Source organism: Zeus faber (assembly GCF_960531495.2).
Source record: "Zeus faber genome assembly, chromosome: 4".
NCBI lineage: Eukaryota > Metazoa > Chordata > Actinopteri > Zeiformes > Zeidae > Zeus > Zeus faber.
The window spans coordinates 13698111-13713373 of record NC_137191.1 but is presented as its reverse complement, the minus strand read 5'-3'; the positions used below and the strand labels follow the sequence as shown (position 1 = coordinate 13713373).

Below are 15263 nucleotides of genomic sequence, written 5' to 3'. Positions count from 1 at the left end.
CCTGTGCATAGACCAGGCTGTCGCTCATGAGGAGCCTCTCTTGACTTCCATGAAGCACAGTCCAGAGAAGCAGCCGTGGGAGCTGGAGAACAGATGGAGGGGAGAGCTCAGAAATGCAACTGTTCGGTCAAAATGGCCAGAGACCATCATGCAAGACTCCTCACCTCACATGGCCGGGCAGCAGCACCACAGACAGAGTGCAGTCAGGAAGGGATTTGAAAAGCTTCCTCAGGCGACAGTCTAACTTCCGCATCACATGCCCCATTTTCCAGTCCTTAACACATTAGGCATTGGATTTTAGTAACTGTATGCAGCAGATGCTGTACATTTCAGACTGTGATAGTTGTATGAAGACATTGCTTTTAATTCATAGTAAAGAGAACCCAGCATCGGTAAAACACTTGGTTCAATATTACTTCAATAGACATGGCACTCAATTACAGTCAAACACCGCCTGTCTCACCTTGGCGTTGTCTATGAGGTTCCAATCCATTTTTAACGCTGCCTCCTTTTCAGAGTCTACAGAGCTCATTGGGGTAATTGTGGCGCCCCACGAACGCAGGTGGCACGGAGTCAGAGCCGGACAGATCAGGTACCGCTGCCTCCTTAGTTCTTCAGAGGAGCTGAGGGCTGCCTGCACCGCCTCCGAGCTCTGAAACTCTGTCACAGACACATACAGTACGTGTCAAGACACAAACTTGCAAACACATGTATTCACGGTAATCACAATTGTCTATGCTTACTTATTCTTGCATGCCGCACACGTCTCCCGCTGGGTTTCACTGGCAGGAGGATTCTCTCCACCAAACCAAAGTGGCCAAATGCCTCGTTGAGCTGCTCCTCAGAGAGCTTTGACGCAGAAGGGTTGTGGCGCCGCGTCCCTGTTTGTAACACAGCCTGCGTGCCGGTATCTGAGAGCTCTGAATGGTACACTTCCTTTGCGGACCCGTTTGCTTTATCGTGGTAGATTTTGTTCCCAGCTGCAAGTGAACATTTGAAATCCGCCGTGTGCTCCTTTGCATTTGCAGGGATGGGAATGTAGTCCACGGTGGGTTTTACCCTAACGGCATAGAGCTGGTTAACATTCAGAGCGTCCTCCATCAGAGCAGCTAAGGTCAGATCCAGGTCCAGCGTTGACTTGTGAACTGGCCTCTGGACCTAGAAGATGTAATAAAAAAAATAAAAAGGATACATTAAAGTAAATAAACCTTCTTATAGCTTCTAAATAAGGAAGGGGGACTAAAAAGAGAGTTTGAGGGTTAAGAGGGGGCATATACCGTTATTTGATGTCCACACACATTAAGTCCATTTAGTGTCTTCATGGCGAGCGCAGCTCCCTCCAGCAGACTAAACTCTACTTCTGCGTGAATCTGGGGAATATTAGTTATGGAGAAATTAAAAGTTAGATTGTCAAACTAAAACAAAGCAAATCTAAGAAACAGGAATCCACCAGTAGTTTAACAATAATTCTGGCTAAAATTAAAAAAAAGACACTACTAAATAATATTCAGTAAGCCTAAAAATGTGTAATATTTACTATAGTAGTCTCTGTTTTGTACCCTCTGAGTCGTGTGCAGCATTCTGATGCTTTGAACGGCTCCACAGCAGCGAAACAGCCTCCTCACATCTGCCTCAGAGAATCCTCCCGGGAACGGTCCCGCAAACACCACACACATGGGTTTTAGGTGTTCACCTAACTGCAACACACACACACACAAATTCAGATATGAGTCAAGAATTACACTCGGAATACTAATAATTATATTCGTCATGACCTGATGAGGATGAGCACAGGATCAAAATGTTGTCACATTAGAATGGTGGAAATGCAAATCTATTGATTGTTTTGGGGTTTTTTTTTCTTCCTATTCTTCCAGAAAGACTCACGCTTCGGTAACATTCCCCCTGATCCAAGAAGGAATTCTTCAGGTGGTCTGAGAATGAAGAGAACTGGAGCACAGAGAATGACGGACATTTTGTCCGTCTTTGAAAACACCCCAGCACCTGAAGCAAAACAATGGAGAGACGATTGTTAAAGGAAGAGATGAAAGTGGAAGGAAGAGAGGAACAGAAGAGTGGAGGCAGAAAACCAAAGCTGGTGAAACACTTGTGAGCACAGAGATTTTAATTTCTGGTCTTGAATTGAAGGACCAACAGTTCGAAACGGACGCAAATAAATCGAAATTCTGATTTTTAGAAGAAGGATTTGAAGCGGCAATCGCATGTCGATCCGCAAAGGTTGAACTTTCACCTCTTTGTCTGAGTTGTGCCACTGCTGGTTGGACAGATCCAGAGTGACGTCAGCTCGCTTTCCGATGAATGCTACGGACTGTCCAGACCTTTGTAGCACATCAGCAAACCTGGACGAGACAGAGAGAGGTTGACTCAACAATTTGGGAAAAAAATAATAAAGCGGGGAATAAGGTATGAGCTGGTAAAATAAGGTGAAAATTACTTCTTGATTTTTTTCTTGATCATCTAGTAAATATGGCCAAAATATGTTTTGTTTTTTTTGTTTGTTTTTTTGGGGGGCTTAGCTTCACCTGGTGCTCTCTGCGGGTTCACTGGCCGCGTTGTCGCCCGCACTCGGACTTCCACCCCACAAATCCTGTAAATGAAGCTCTACAACCTGACGACGGACACACAGGGCAAACAGTAAAACCGTTCTGTGAATCCGTTGGGATTTTGTGCGTACGTGTGTGTGTGTGTGTGTGTGTGTGCGTGTATGAGTGAGAGCGAGAGGTCAAATGAAAGAGGGGTGAAAGTGTGTGAGGCGTTCCGTTACCCGTCGAGGTCCTGTTTTAATGAAGTACTGCGCCAACTCCAGCGCGGCCACAGCGTCCTCTGTAGGGTGATGACCTTCCCTCTCATCTGTTTGGATGTGTCTGCTGGGGAGCGGGAAAGAGAAGGAATCTTCGTATTTGTATGAATGTGTGAAAAAGAGAGCGGCCTCTTTCAACTCTCTTATATTTCCTTAGAGAGGAAGGAAAAAAAATTGAAAGAATGTGCTTAGTTTTTCAATTTTGTTTCTTCTGTCCTTGACCTTGAAAGAGAGAGGAAGATATAGGACTTACTCGAGCACAGTCTCGGCCAAGACCTTGAGTTTAAATTTGTGTCCAAGTTCTCTCCTGTACAAGAGCGAGACGTCTATGACGTGTGGGTGGATCAGCTGCGGGAGACAACGCACGTCGAACGCATCATTAACAACGAGCGCGTCATAGAAAACGTGATTTTGCACGTTAACTGTAACTAACTCGTGTGAAACATTAAAGCGGGAAAGGAATAAAGCAATGCCTCTCTACATTCAAAAACTGCTGCATTCGATAAAAGCTACTCACTTTAAGAGCCCTGAGGTCATTTTCAAGAGAATGTCCGACCAGCACCGCATCCGGCGGCAACAACATGCGGAGCTTTGCTTGAACGTCCCTGAGAGTGGCGGTGATTGGTTGCAGCATTGCTGCAGTGATGCCAGAAAACCTACCAGTGCACAGACACGTCAGCCACATTACCTCGTGAAATAGGCTTTACCCAGTCCAGCAAAGGGTAGCGTGTGTGTGTGTGTGTGTGTGATTTTATTTGGCGGCGGGTGAAATAACCTGGTGAGGTAGTTGATGACACGGTTTGGAGGTTTGACGAGCTCATCCAGCAGACATTTGCCGCTGCTATCCACCAGAGAGACGCGAGCCAATTCGATGCCCTTTTCAGTTAAACACTGCATAATAAATTTGTCGATTTTGGAAAATGTGGAATTAGGAGAAAGTCACAAACACGTCATCAAATGCGTTATCTGCTTTTTTTAGTGAGCCTTACCATCTCACAGTCAAGTCCGTACAGTGGACTGTTGTCGCTCACAGAGCCGTCGGCATCTGTGCTCGAAAAGTCCTCAAAGCCGGGCATGCCTGCGTAGGCAAAGTTAGACAGGGGTGAGAAAAGAGACAGCGAGGGGGGAACAGAGAAAGAGAAACAAAGAAACACCGACCTCTCACGGGAAAGTGCTTTTTGATCATATCCTCCTGCGTGAGCGTGTAGGCCGTCAGTCCTTTACGCTCTTTCCCAAACCTCCTGATTACCGGGTGCCATATCAGAGCTGCGGCCAAGAATTTATTCAAAGGCAGGCGCTCAGTAGAAATCCACCATGACAAGAGAAAAGATGTTGATAGAAAGCGGAGGCGGCATGTAAACTCCATGAAGAGAATACATGTCCATGCATAACACTCACTTGCTAGGGGTTGACTTTGTTGCTCTCTGTGGGAAATCGATGAATTGACTTCACTGCTGAAGATCCCAGTTGGTACGTCAATAGACGATGGAGTGAAGCTGCGCCTCTAAGATAGTACAATAATAATAATAATAATCATATAATATATGACATTATTATTATAAACTGTATTGGTGAGGTACCTGTGGTGACTTACTGTGGTGTAATTGGTCCTGAGGTGTTGCATATTGAGGAAGTGTTTGTAGAAGTGGCTCTGAGTAAGGCCTTCTAGAACCACAACGTTCACCCCTTCTATCCTCCTCTGGTGATGGAGACGACACCAACTAAAAAAAAGTTGGTGATGACTAAATAAGTGAGAAGGGCTGCTTCCACTATGAACGCGGTACTCTACATGAAAGGGCCGTGTCACGGTGATTTTGATTTTACTTTATTATTCTTAGATCAAGGGTGGGACATAGTAATAGTTATTTATAATGGATGTCCCAACTACCTCAAGTCATAAGATCAATATACCTAGGCTGCTGGACACCGCTGCTTTTCCCCAGGGCGGCATAATGCAGCAGCTCCATTAATCCGTCCAGTGTTACTGGTTGTTGGAGGTGGCTGGCTGGCGCAGAGATCCTCGGAGGGTGGTGAAGACACTCCGTCGGCCCGGCGGCTTCAACTTCACTTTTCACCCTGCGGATCTTTGTGTGTGACGCGGACGCGTCGTCTCGTTTTCTCTTGTTGGATCGCGACAACGATGATGGCTCCATCGTCGAGCTGGTGCGTGGGGCTGGGAAGGCGGACATCACGTAATTAACATGTCAGAATTATATTAACTACATCAGAGGTGAGAGTCCATCCACCATCTTTCCTTCTCGTTTGATTCATCCCAATTACTACTACTGATTCTCTCCTCATACTGAGCTTACGATATGTATCATAAATAATAAACGTATAATAAACAATGTCATAATAACGTGTGCATTACCCGGTGGTTATGTCAATTTAGTACTGTAACATAAACCTTTTGAAAGGGATTCACAGCCCATTTGTTTGCACAGATCAGACATAGATTACAGCATTGTTCGCATGTTGTGTTCAGGGAGGTATCAAGTTCTAATCATTACCATAATAACATTATTATGATACCGAAAAGGAACAACCCCAAGCTCCGAACCTGGGATGCGTCAGGGTCCGTCTGTGGAATAATAGCTTCATGGAGCAGGGTTGTTACGGTTCTTACTGACACACACGTTTCAATGGTGTTTGCGGTTAAACTACGGATAGAAACAACAGGAAAAACGAACACCGGGTGCCATGCGGGCAGCTGCCATGCAAAATGAATGGGCAGAGTGCAATAACTTTTTTTACGATCCAGTCTTTATCCAGGCATTTATCGTCCAGTGCCCACCGGTAAATTAAATGCGCCCGTGTTTGTAATGCGATAATAACACAAAATATCTGTGAAAACACAAACAAACAGGAACGGCTCGCACTTACAATGATACGAGTTAGACCATGCGGATCGGAACAGAACAAGTGATTTGTTTGTTTCAAGGGGGAAGAGGATATGGATGCACCCCGGACGTGCAAAAGTTGCCCTTCGGAAGTAAAATTTCAAATTCATTCATCACATATTGATTATGGTTAAAAATGCGCTTTTGTCCGTATTTAATCCCAGGCCTAATTAGGGAAGCAGCGAGATGTGTTGAAAACCCCCAGTATTCTTGCGAGAAATTGAAATGGCCGCATTGGCTTCCGCTGTCTGGCAGGAAATCGATCGACGTCACCGCGCCGCAACCACAGCGCCTTTCAGCCCGAACAAGTCGAGTCCAAAACAATAGATCACGTTTCAAAACATTTGCCGCGAACTAAGCTGCAGCGTCGTGTGCCGGACAGGAGCGTATGGTTACGTATCGGGATGTGTTGAATCAACAGTAAAGCATGGAACCAGATTAATAATACAATACATATTTTACAGGTCCCGGGGAATCAACCATGTCGACAAAGAAGTTGGCCAAGTAAGGAATCACGGATTAAGTGATATCACCTTACTCTTTACCCACGCCCCATTTAAACGGTAGCGTCAGTGATATACACGAACGAACGATTTGCGTCATAAATACTTAAGTAATTCGCGCTTTTCAAAACCACGACTTTCCTTCACAGGGAACTTGGATTGCTGCGGAAGCGCAGCCAGTCAGCCGCCGGATCCGATCAGTTACTGGGCTCCAGTAAGTAGAAGTCAAGTGGCTGCCTACGGCTCCTATATTACTTAGGGCGGGGTGCATTCCGGCTCTTATCCGTGTATTGGTAAATGAAGGGATGTTTTTGTTTGTCAAAAAACTCTTTTTAGATCAAGTATTTCCATACCTGATTGTGATTGACTTTGAGTCTACTTGCTGGAGAGAGAAAAACAACTATGGCCAAGAGATAAGTGAGTCGACACTTATCAAACACTACAAGTCCAACTCTTAATGCCTCCTCACATACGTGACACACACGTCATTCCTCCTCCAGCCTTTTAGTTCTGTCCGACCATTTATTCATCTCCTACTTTCCCTCTCCGTAGTTGAGTTTCCCGCCGTTCTTTTGAACACATCTACAGGAGCTATCGAATCGGAATTCCATGCATATGTTCAGCCCCAGGAACACCCAGTTCTCTCAAGCTTCTGCACCGAGTTGACAGGGATTACTCAGGTTCGTCCAACCTTGCACGAATTACGCACATTCCGGTATCATCTTTTGCCGTTTTCACTTGCCAAATCACCTCCTGTTCGACATTAAAAAAAAAAGTTCAACTTAATATAATGGAACGTGCAGCCATGCAGTTTGGTAGTACTCATTGGATGTCACTGTTTGATTTCGCTCTTCTGCAGATGCAAGTTGAGGCAGGGGTTCCCCTCCAAATCTGTCTCTCTCGGTTCAGCCGCTGGTTACAGACACTGCAGCTTCAGAAGGGTGTGGTTTTTGGTTCCACACCTTCAGACTCTAAAAAGCCCTGTGCCTTCCTCACCTGGTCAGGTAAAACTCATTTGTTTGTCTGCACATTTATTATGCTCTGGCTCTCATAACTGACCTATTATGTGGCATAACTGAAATGTTTGGCATTTTTGATTTATCAAGGTTTAGTTTTTGGACACAATCTTAAGCATCCACAGAAATTATGGTTTTAATTTGAATGTTCTTTTGCTTTCATCTGATGTGTGAATTAGATTGGGATCTCGGAGTGTGCCTGCAGTATGAGTGTAAACGCAAGCAGCTCCATAAGCCTGGTGTGCTCAACAGCTGGATAGATCTGAGAGCCACTTACAGAGTATGTATCCTATCTTTCTTTCTCTTCTCCAACACTCCTTTTCATTTTCTATCTTCCTTACCTTTTGTTTTAATGAAATGTATGTTTTTCAGCTTTTTTACAACAGAAAGCCAAAGGGTCTAAATGGCGCACTGAAAGATCTAGGGATCCAGTTTTCCGGGCGAGAGCACTCTGGTAGATATCAGCCATTTTAGATCATTTCTATATATAAAATCTTTTTTTTTAATGTAAAGCATGTTAAGTCTCTGAGATATTTTTTCTCTGTATTTAAATTTTCTTCCTCAGGTCTGGATGACTCCCGTAATACCGCTCAGCTGGCAGCAAGGATGATAAGGGATGGGTGTGTGATGAAAATCACTCGGACACAGGAGCGGGTGAGTGCCTGTCTGACGACTCCCCTGATGTACTCACCACTCCTAACCTCCCCCCTGCATTTCTCCCCCAAGGACCCTCGCAGGTGACAATCATCTAATCCACATACCTGCTTTTTCCAAAAGATTCTAACCTCTCATTCTATCACATATTATCCTTTTTGTTTGTCTTTTTTTCTATCCATCCATTTTGAGAAGAGCCTACATAGATTATCCTTGATGAATAACTGTGTACACCTTTCCTTTGTAGATGCCATTGATGGCTAAACCTCTGTTTGGCAATGGAAACGCTCATGCAAGCAACATGGAAGAAAAAGTAAACTTGGATAAAGTGAAAAAGGACCTCCCTAAGAATAAAATATCAACATCCAAAAGCCCCAAGAACACCAATTTGCTTTTGGACACAAAAGACAACAAAAATGTCGTCCAAGAACCCTTTCATGGATGTCAAAGCCTGATCTCTCCAAGGACACTGCTGAATGGAAAAATGATGCCTCGACTGGGAAGAGGCAGCATTGGGTCACTTAAGGGAAGGACTACCACAAACCTTTTCTCTCCAGTTTTGGTAAATGCTCAATCACCACGAAACGACACTAAGAGCCTTGTTCTATGCTCTACCACTGTGGAACGCTTATCACACCTTCATCCGTTCCATGGCACTTCCGAGCCAGAAGCAACTGTGGAACATGCAGAAGCGGAAGATCTCATAGCAGAAATGGAGGGGGGTTGTGGTTCCTATGACCACGTGGTGTTGGATAATGACGACAATGCCACTTGTGATTTTAGTGAGGAGACTAGAATAATTGGCATTGAGGATCCATCCATTGGCAACAGGCAAAGTTCTCTGTCGGAAGAGCCAAAATATATAAATAGCGACAGACTTCAAACCAATTCGATCTCAAACAATAAATTGACAAAAATGTTATGTACTCAGAGCACAACAAAAACACAGAACCCACAGACTAGTGACTCATCCAGTATGTCTATATATACAATAAAGAATAGATCCCACTCTATTGTACCTTTAAATAAGGCTACTCTGAACCCCAATGTCTTATTACCAATTGCATCCTTGGCAGTGCGTAAATCTGTTACCTCAGACTCAAAGAAATCAAAGTCACCCTATCATAACACAAGGACATCAAATTCATTCTCTCCGATTAGGCCCAAGGCCCAGGTTCCAGAGAGGCCTCCTGGTTCTAACATGCTCGTCAAGACCAAGTCCATGGTTATAAAACGCAACACGACTGCCACATGTTCGGAAAGGCACAGTGGTAATGAGAAAGCCTCTTTTATTTATAATGACACACCAGAACATTCCAAAACATTAACCCACCCAGCACCATCCTCCCTTCAACTAACCTACAGAGGAGGATTTCCTAAGATCACATCTCCGCTGTGTGGCTGTGGGCGCCGTGCGAAGAGACAGACCGTGGGTAATGGTGGTCCCAACCACGGCCGAGGTTTTTTTTGTTGTCCAGTACGCCGCTCAAGCACGGGAACAAAGATCCGGAAAGGGTGTGATTTCTTCAAGTGGGAGTCGGCTTTAATTCAGGCAAGGTCACTAGCCAATACAACTGTTCTCTCCGCTATCTCTCTAAATATATCTCGTCAACCTGTGCCATCAAGGAAGAGTTACTAACCTGTGAGAACATTTTTAATGGTTTATTCCCTAGAGATGGTTTAACGATTGTGACTTTTTATCAACTTTGTTGTTCGGAATAGGAAATTATGAATTATGTGAATCTTGAAATATGAGTTACTTCCTGATTATGGTGTGTGTGTGTGTGTGTGTGTATTTATATCTACCTTTGGCCTGTATGTTTCTAGTATGCATAATAATGTTGTTTTTGTATGGGTTTTTTCGTGTAAATAAAGTTTTTTTAATAACATGATCATTTATATTTGAGATTTTTATTTGTCACAAGTCACAAGTATTTTGCAGTGAAATGATAAGGTGATAATAGCATTCCAATATTGATCATATATTCTGTCGAAATCGAATTTGGTGAGATAAACCCTTGCTATCCAACTGAGGCCCTCGTTGAGTAATCTATATGTAATTGGCAAAATAGGAGAGAGATAAAGTGATGCATTTTGTAAACAGTAAACTCTTGTAGTATCGAAAAGGTTAATGACGATGCCCCCGGTCGTGCATCCACGTCCCACGAGGGATCGAACCAGGGACCCGCAGACAGCGGATAAGAACACATGGAGCGGTGGGTGTTGGGATGTATCTATCACGGGGTGATGAGAGAAAGTGTGAGCTAAAAAAAAAAAAAAAAAATCAGGAGAACTTTGGCTTAACTTGAGCACTGTATTGTCACTTTCCCATCGCACGCACATTATTGGCACTTATTATTATGACCATGTCTGACGACGTCATTTCGCAAATTACTGTTCGCGAAAAGCCACAATTGTGTTCCTTTGCGCGTTCCGTAGTACCCAGCGTGTTTACGGCCGCATGCTAGCGCTGGTCAATGGCCGTCTCTGTGTCGAGTCAACTGTTTCGTTTGTCTTATTAAAACTCCGGGGCCGTTTGAAACGTTTTAACGCGTCGAAAGCTGCTGGGTTTGGCCGCAACGCCGCTCTCCAATACACTTCTCGCAGATACCGGTTCCATCCATTGCTGGCCACCGTTAGCCAGCCGGTCAGCTATCATTGCTAGCATGTCCGCAGCGGTGAACGAGTCGAGGAAGCGGAGTAAAAAGCGATACGGGGCCAGCCGCCAGAACAAGCGGCACAGGGGCTGCAGGGAGCTGGAGGTGGGCATGCAGGGCGTCCTGATCACATGCAACATGAACGAACGCAAGTGCACCGCGGAGGCGTACAACCTGCTGAGCGAGTACGCGGACACACTGTACGGACCGGAGAGGGTGAGCTAGTGCACCTTTCAAAACGCTTTGACGGAGGGATAAGAATGGAAGAAAGTGACAATGTCGATGGAACAAAACAAACAAAAAAAAAAAACTCTTGACCAGCAATTCGCACTCTGTCAAAATATGAAATTGTGCACGTTAGCATAACGTTACATGCATATATAAAATTGACTTAGTGTGTGCACCAGGGAAGAAAACAATCGAGTTGCATACCTGTATAGCAGGTGTCATCTCTGTGCCTTGTGTACTCTTGTGGTATTTAGACACCAGTGGTGTACTTGTGTAAATTGATATCAGTCAATATTACAGCAGGCACTTTATGTCGCATTATTCATTCATTCTCGAAAATCATTGAGGACATGCCCTCATTTACAATAATGAGAGAGTACATCAGGATAAGTAGTACAGCAGAACACCGGCAAACGGTTAGAAACACACATTACATTCATGGGCGGAAACCTATAGGACCAATTTAATAACGAGGGGTCTATAAATAAATACAATAGGCTCTTTTGTATCAGAACACTGGATATGACAACTTCTTTTGCTATTAATACTATAAGTGCATCCAAGAGCAAGTTATTCCATACTTTGACTTCAGTAAAAATGTCAATGTGGTACTTTCAGTTTTACTAGATTAATTTTGTTTTTTCACCTTTACTTCAGTAAGAGCTCTGAGTGCAAGTTCTTCCACCACTGCTAGGCACCAAATTGTGATGGCAGCAGCAGTGAGGAAGAGGAGGGGAATGGAGATGACGCTGAAGCAGCCCTGGAGAAGGAGGTGGCTCAGCTGAAGGCTTCAGGGCCGAAGGAGAGGCGCTTCCAGGCACTGGATAGTGGAGCCAACAATGTCATCTTCATTAAAACTCACAATCTGGGTAAAGGGATCATTGAGCAAGATGGGTGGTACTCATTATTTTGGATTAATGCATTTCTCATGAGATGTTGCCCGAAGTGATGACACAAAATTACGCTTCTTTTTTTGTTCTTGTCACTCACAGAGCCTGACAAGTTGGTGCATCACATTCTGTCTGACCTTCACACCACAAAGAAGAAAAAGTCCCGTGTCATACTCAGGATGCTGCCGGTAAGACTACTTGGTTGAAACATGATTAAAAGGGCTGTCAATAATAAACAGTGTTTAAAATTTGAACACTATAAGAAGATTTAACACTATAAGAAAGACAGGGTTGATACAATGTTTTCATGTTCATATCATTGTATACTTTGGTGGCTATACACATACACCACTAGACAGACCACAGCCTATTAAACCCTCCTGTGCATAGAACACTTTCTGTATATTTAGGTTTTTGCTCTTCTTGTGTGATTGTATGAAAATGCACCAACCCTTACCGAGTCAAATTCTTCGCACATGAAAATGTACGTGGTCAAATAAATGTATTCTGATTTCAGTCGATACATTTTTTTCATTGACTTAACTATCAATCAATTATTTTTACTCAATAATCAAGCTTCTTTAACTTGTCTGCTTTCGGCAAATGTTAACATAAGAGATAACATATATATATATTCTCCTCCTTTCAGAATCATGTAGAAATTTAACAAGGGGGTTTTAAAAATGATTTATGTGTTTTATAGAGTGTCATCCGTGTTTTGCACTGTTCTAACCTCTTCCAGGTCAGTGGTACATGTAAGGCTTTCCAGGAAGACATGGAGAAGTATCTGACCACTTTCCTGGAGACGTGGTTTAAAGCCCCCAACCACGCCACCTACCAGGTTGCCTTCAAGGCTCGCAACAGCAGCCACAACAAGAGAGACGAAATCATCAAATCAATCGCAGGTAGCCCAGGAGTCCCAGAGAGCGCTTTTTTAAATCGATGATTTGAATGCCTAAAGGATTTTATTGACCAACGAGAGTTTTTATACTTTAACCGTTAGATTAGAGTAGTCAGGTTTTGAGAACTTAAACTACTTGAATTGTCATCACTGTAGGTCTGGTGGGGAAGATGAATCCAAAGAACAAGGTGGATCTGACAAACCCAGAACTCACCATCATCGTTGAGGTGATCAAGTCGGTGTGTTGCCTCAGCGTGGTGTCAGACTACACGATGTACAGGAAGTACAACGTCCAGGAAGTGACCAAGGAGGAAACATCCAAACCAGAGGATTCCAGAGTAACAACCACCAGTGAGAAAGATGACTCGGAAGTTGTAGAGACGAGCCAAGAGGAACAGAAAGTTGATCCTGAAGAGAGCGAGAAAGACAAGCCAGAGGTGGAGAAGGAGGCTGAGAATGATGGAGAAGGTGAATGAGAGTTTTTAGCAAACAAGTGTTTTTTTTTTTTGTTTTTTTAAAGATGTAAGATGGGAATGGAGGACTAAATTGTACAATCCACATACATGTGTACTATTTAGTCAAAGCCTCTGTTGAAATGGATGAATTCAGGTCATGCTCGATGCATATTGGGAAATCAAATAAGATGCCATTTTGGGTTGGATGATGTCTCTCCCCTTTGTTTTTACGTTAATTTTTTTCCCAGAAGAAAATTATCTTTTATGTTTTGTTGCAATTTTCATTCAGGCTGATTATTTTAGATGTGTTGTGTGTGTGTGTGTGTGTGTGTGTGTGTTGCTCAATTTGAACAGTGAAACTTTATTTTTTATTTTTATTTTTTATCCAAAACTTGAAATTCCCACAATGAATTTCTAAATTAAAGTCAATTGTGTGTTTTGAAGAGCCTTGTTTTATTTCTCATTGGGGGGGAAAAAAAAAAAGAAATGTATGTTTTAAAAGTCATACCTGCTTGAAAGTACGCGAAGAGAGTCAGTGAGCTATGCATCATGAATCACACTTTCTTTAAAAAAATAAATTGTGGGAATCGATTATCTTTGTTTGGCTAGACACTGAGGCTACAGTTCCTCTATTTTCCACAAGAGGGGGTAAACCCTGATATTTCCAGTGAAATTTTTTTTTTATCACTAAGTTTTCTGATTAGTGTTCCATGATTAACCAATTATTCAAAACAACTTATTTCTTCTTTCTTGCCACTTGTAGTTTTTACAGGCGACCCTAGGCTTTCAGATAGACTTCTCAAGTGATTAACTGAATGCCACCCCAACAGAATTCAGTCTCATTCATTTATACAGTTATTGAAATCTTGAACATCAGAATCCTCAATGTTATCCTGTTTATGCTTACACATCAAAGCATATTGATGAAATAAAAAAGGAATACAAAAAAATTCAAAGGGAAATCCCTGTTGAAAATGTGCTTTACCAATTTCCTAAGGAGTGAAAAGGGTTTTTGATGACTTATAATTTGAACATACTATGTACATAGTATGAACATTTACACATTTGTGTATTTTGCCTACATCCTTCACATAGTAAAATACCCCAATTATCTATTAACCTCTGTTCAACGGAGCTCCATTACCAGGGATGAATTGTTCCACTGTCCCAGAAATAATTATCAATATCATACTGCAGGTAAAATTTGCATAATACTCATCTGTGTGATTTCAGTGTTCTGAGATAAGCTACACCAATTAAGTTGTGTTAAATTGCTCCTTGGCAGATCCAATATCATAGTCCATGAAATCCTCCCGAGATGTGATTACTGGTTGAAAACCTTACCCCTGAAATTCCCTGTGGGATCAGTCTGAGATACTGTCATAATTTACAGTGGTGCCACAGTAATGCTACTATATTTCTTACATTGTGTAACATTTGCTCTTTCCTATAAAAATGTGTGACTAAACGTATCTATGTAATAGAATAATACATTTGAGTTATGAGCTTTATTTTTTATTTTTTATTGTAACCACAGAATGGATCTACAACCTGGTGGCAGATTCCCACGCATATTTCCCTCTGCTGGTTTAATTGCCCACAAGGCCAAGTCTAATTGATTCTCGGTGGGCACCGGGACCACCAAGCAGACATACAAATGCACATATATTTCTCCCACCTAGGACTGTAAGCTCAGTCAGGTTTAAATGTCACAGTCCCGAGAAACAATTGCAAGCACAGGCGCAAGCACAGGGTCCCTGGGGTCGGGATTAGCATCCATTGGTTTAGCTCCATATCTGACCTTTATGGGAGGCTAAGTAGTGCTCTCCAGGGCCTCATTTGTCTCCTTTTAGCCAAACGGTAGCCCCCGCCCGTTCACAACTGTAGAAATCTCAGTCGTTGTCGAACGCGAACGTGCCTTTTGTCAAACTTTCCAGGCTTTTGTTGGGACTCTGCACTTTAACTCTGGCATCGGCACGGTGAGCTTTTGAGATCGGATCACAATTTACTTGTCGTAATTAGGTTTGACAAGAATCACTGCAATCAGAGTTGACCTTCGTCCGGCACCCAACAAATTAAGTTTGGCTGCGAAGACTTCAGTTTGCCTCAGTGAAACAAAATTCCCTCAATATTGAGCAAGAAGTGGCTGAGAAGAAGTTGTCCTGTTGCTTGCGGAAGACACCCATTGTCGCTCAGTGCACAGTCAACATGCACCATGCAATATCTATCACAGCTGTT

General features: G+C 43.0%; 3 protein-coding genes across 3 annotated transcripts; 2 read left to right on the top strand and 1 right to left on the bottom strand.

Annotated features, from left to right (window-relative positions):
- Nucleotides 1-24: 24 nt before the first annotated feature.
- rexo5 (RNA exonuclease 5) lies at nt 25-4974 on the bottom strand (the record flags this gene model as incomplete). The annotated part of the gene is made up of 17 exons (XM_079999429.1): nt 25-82; nt 165-274; nt 464-660; nt 744-1158; nt 1278-1370; nt 1560-1697; nt 1888-2004; nt 2252-2360; nt 2544-2629; nt 2786-2888; nt 3075-3169; nt 3339-3477; nt 3597-3712; nt 3811-3899; nt 3980-4118; nt 4416-4542; nt 4733-4974. The coding sequence occupies 17 exons, from the start codon at nt 4972-4974 to the stop codon at nt 25-27; spliced, it is 2373 nt and encodes a 790-aa protein (XP_079855555.1).
- A 1228-nt stretch (nt 4975-6202) lies between these two features.
- Nucleotides 6203-10362, top strand: eri2 (ERI1 exoribonuclease family member 2; the record flags this gene model as incomplete). The annotated part of the gene is made up of 10 exons (XM_079999428.1): nt 6203-6225; nt 6374-6438; nt 6561-6641; nt 6777-6904; nt 7084-7228; nt 7420-7520; nt 7613-7694; nt 7806-7894; nt 8142-8337; nt 10334-10362. 10 exons carry the CDS (start codon nt 6203-6205, stop codon nt 10360-10362), a joined length of 939 nt encoding a protein of 312 aa, XP_079855554.1.
- Nucleotides 10363-10415: 53 nt separating this feature from the next.
- Nucleotides 10416-13468, top strand: thumpd1 (THUMP domain containing 1). The gene is made up of 5 exons (XM_079998758.1): nt 10416-10767; nt 11474-11648; nt 11772-11857; nt 12412-12574; nt 12727-13468. The coding sequence occupies exons 1-5, from the start codon at nt 10561-10563 to the stop codon at nt 13044-13046; spliced, it is 951 nt and encodes a 316-aa protein (XP_079854884.1). The 5' UTR covers nt 10416-10560; the 3' UTR covers nt 13047-13468.
- The last annotated feature ends 1795 nt before the right edge of the window (nt 13469-15263 follow it).

Bases quoted from the DNA above. Each gene is read 5' to 3' on its own strand.
- thumpd1 (XM_079998758.1), top strand. From the start codon at position 10,561: ATGTCCGCAGCGGTGAACGAGTCGAGGAAGCGGAGTAAAAAGCGATAC. The intron at 10,768-11,473 runs GTGAGCTAGTGC...CACCACTGCTAG, and splicing joins CACTGTACGGACCGGAGAGG to GCACCAAATTGTGATGGCAG. The intron at 11,649-11,771 runs GTAAAGGGATCA...TGTCACTCACAG, and splicing joins CATTAAAACTCACAATCTGG to AGCCTGACAAGTTGGTGCAT.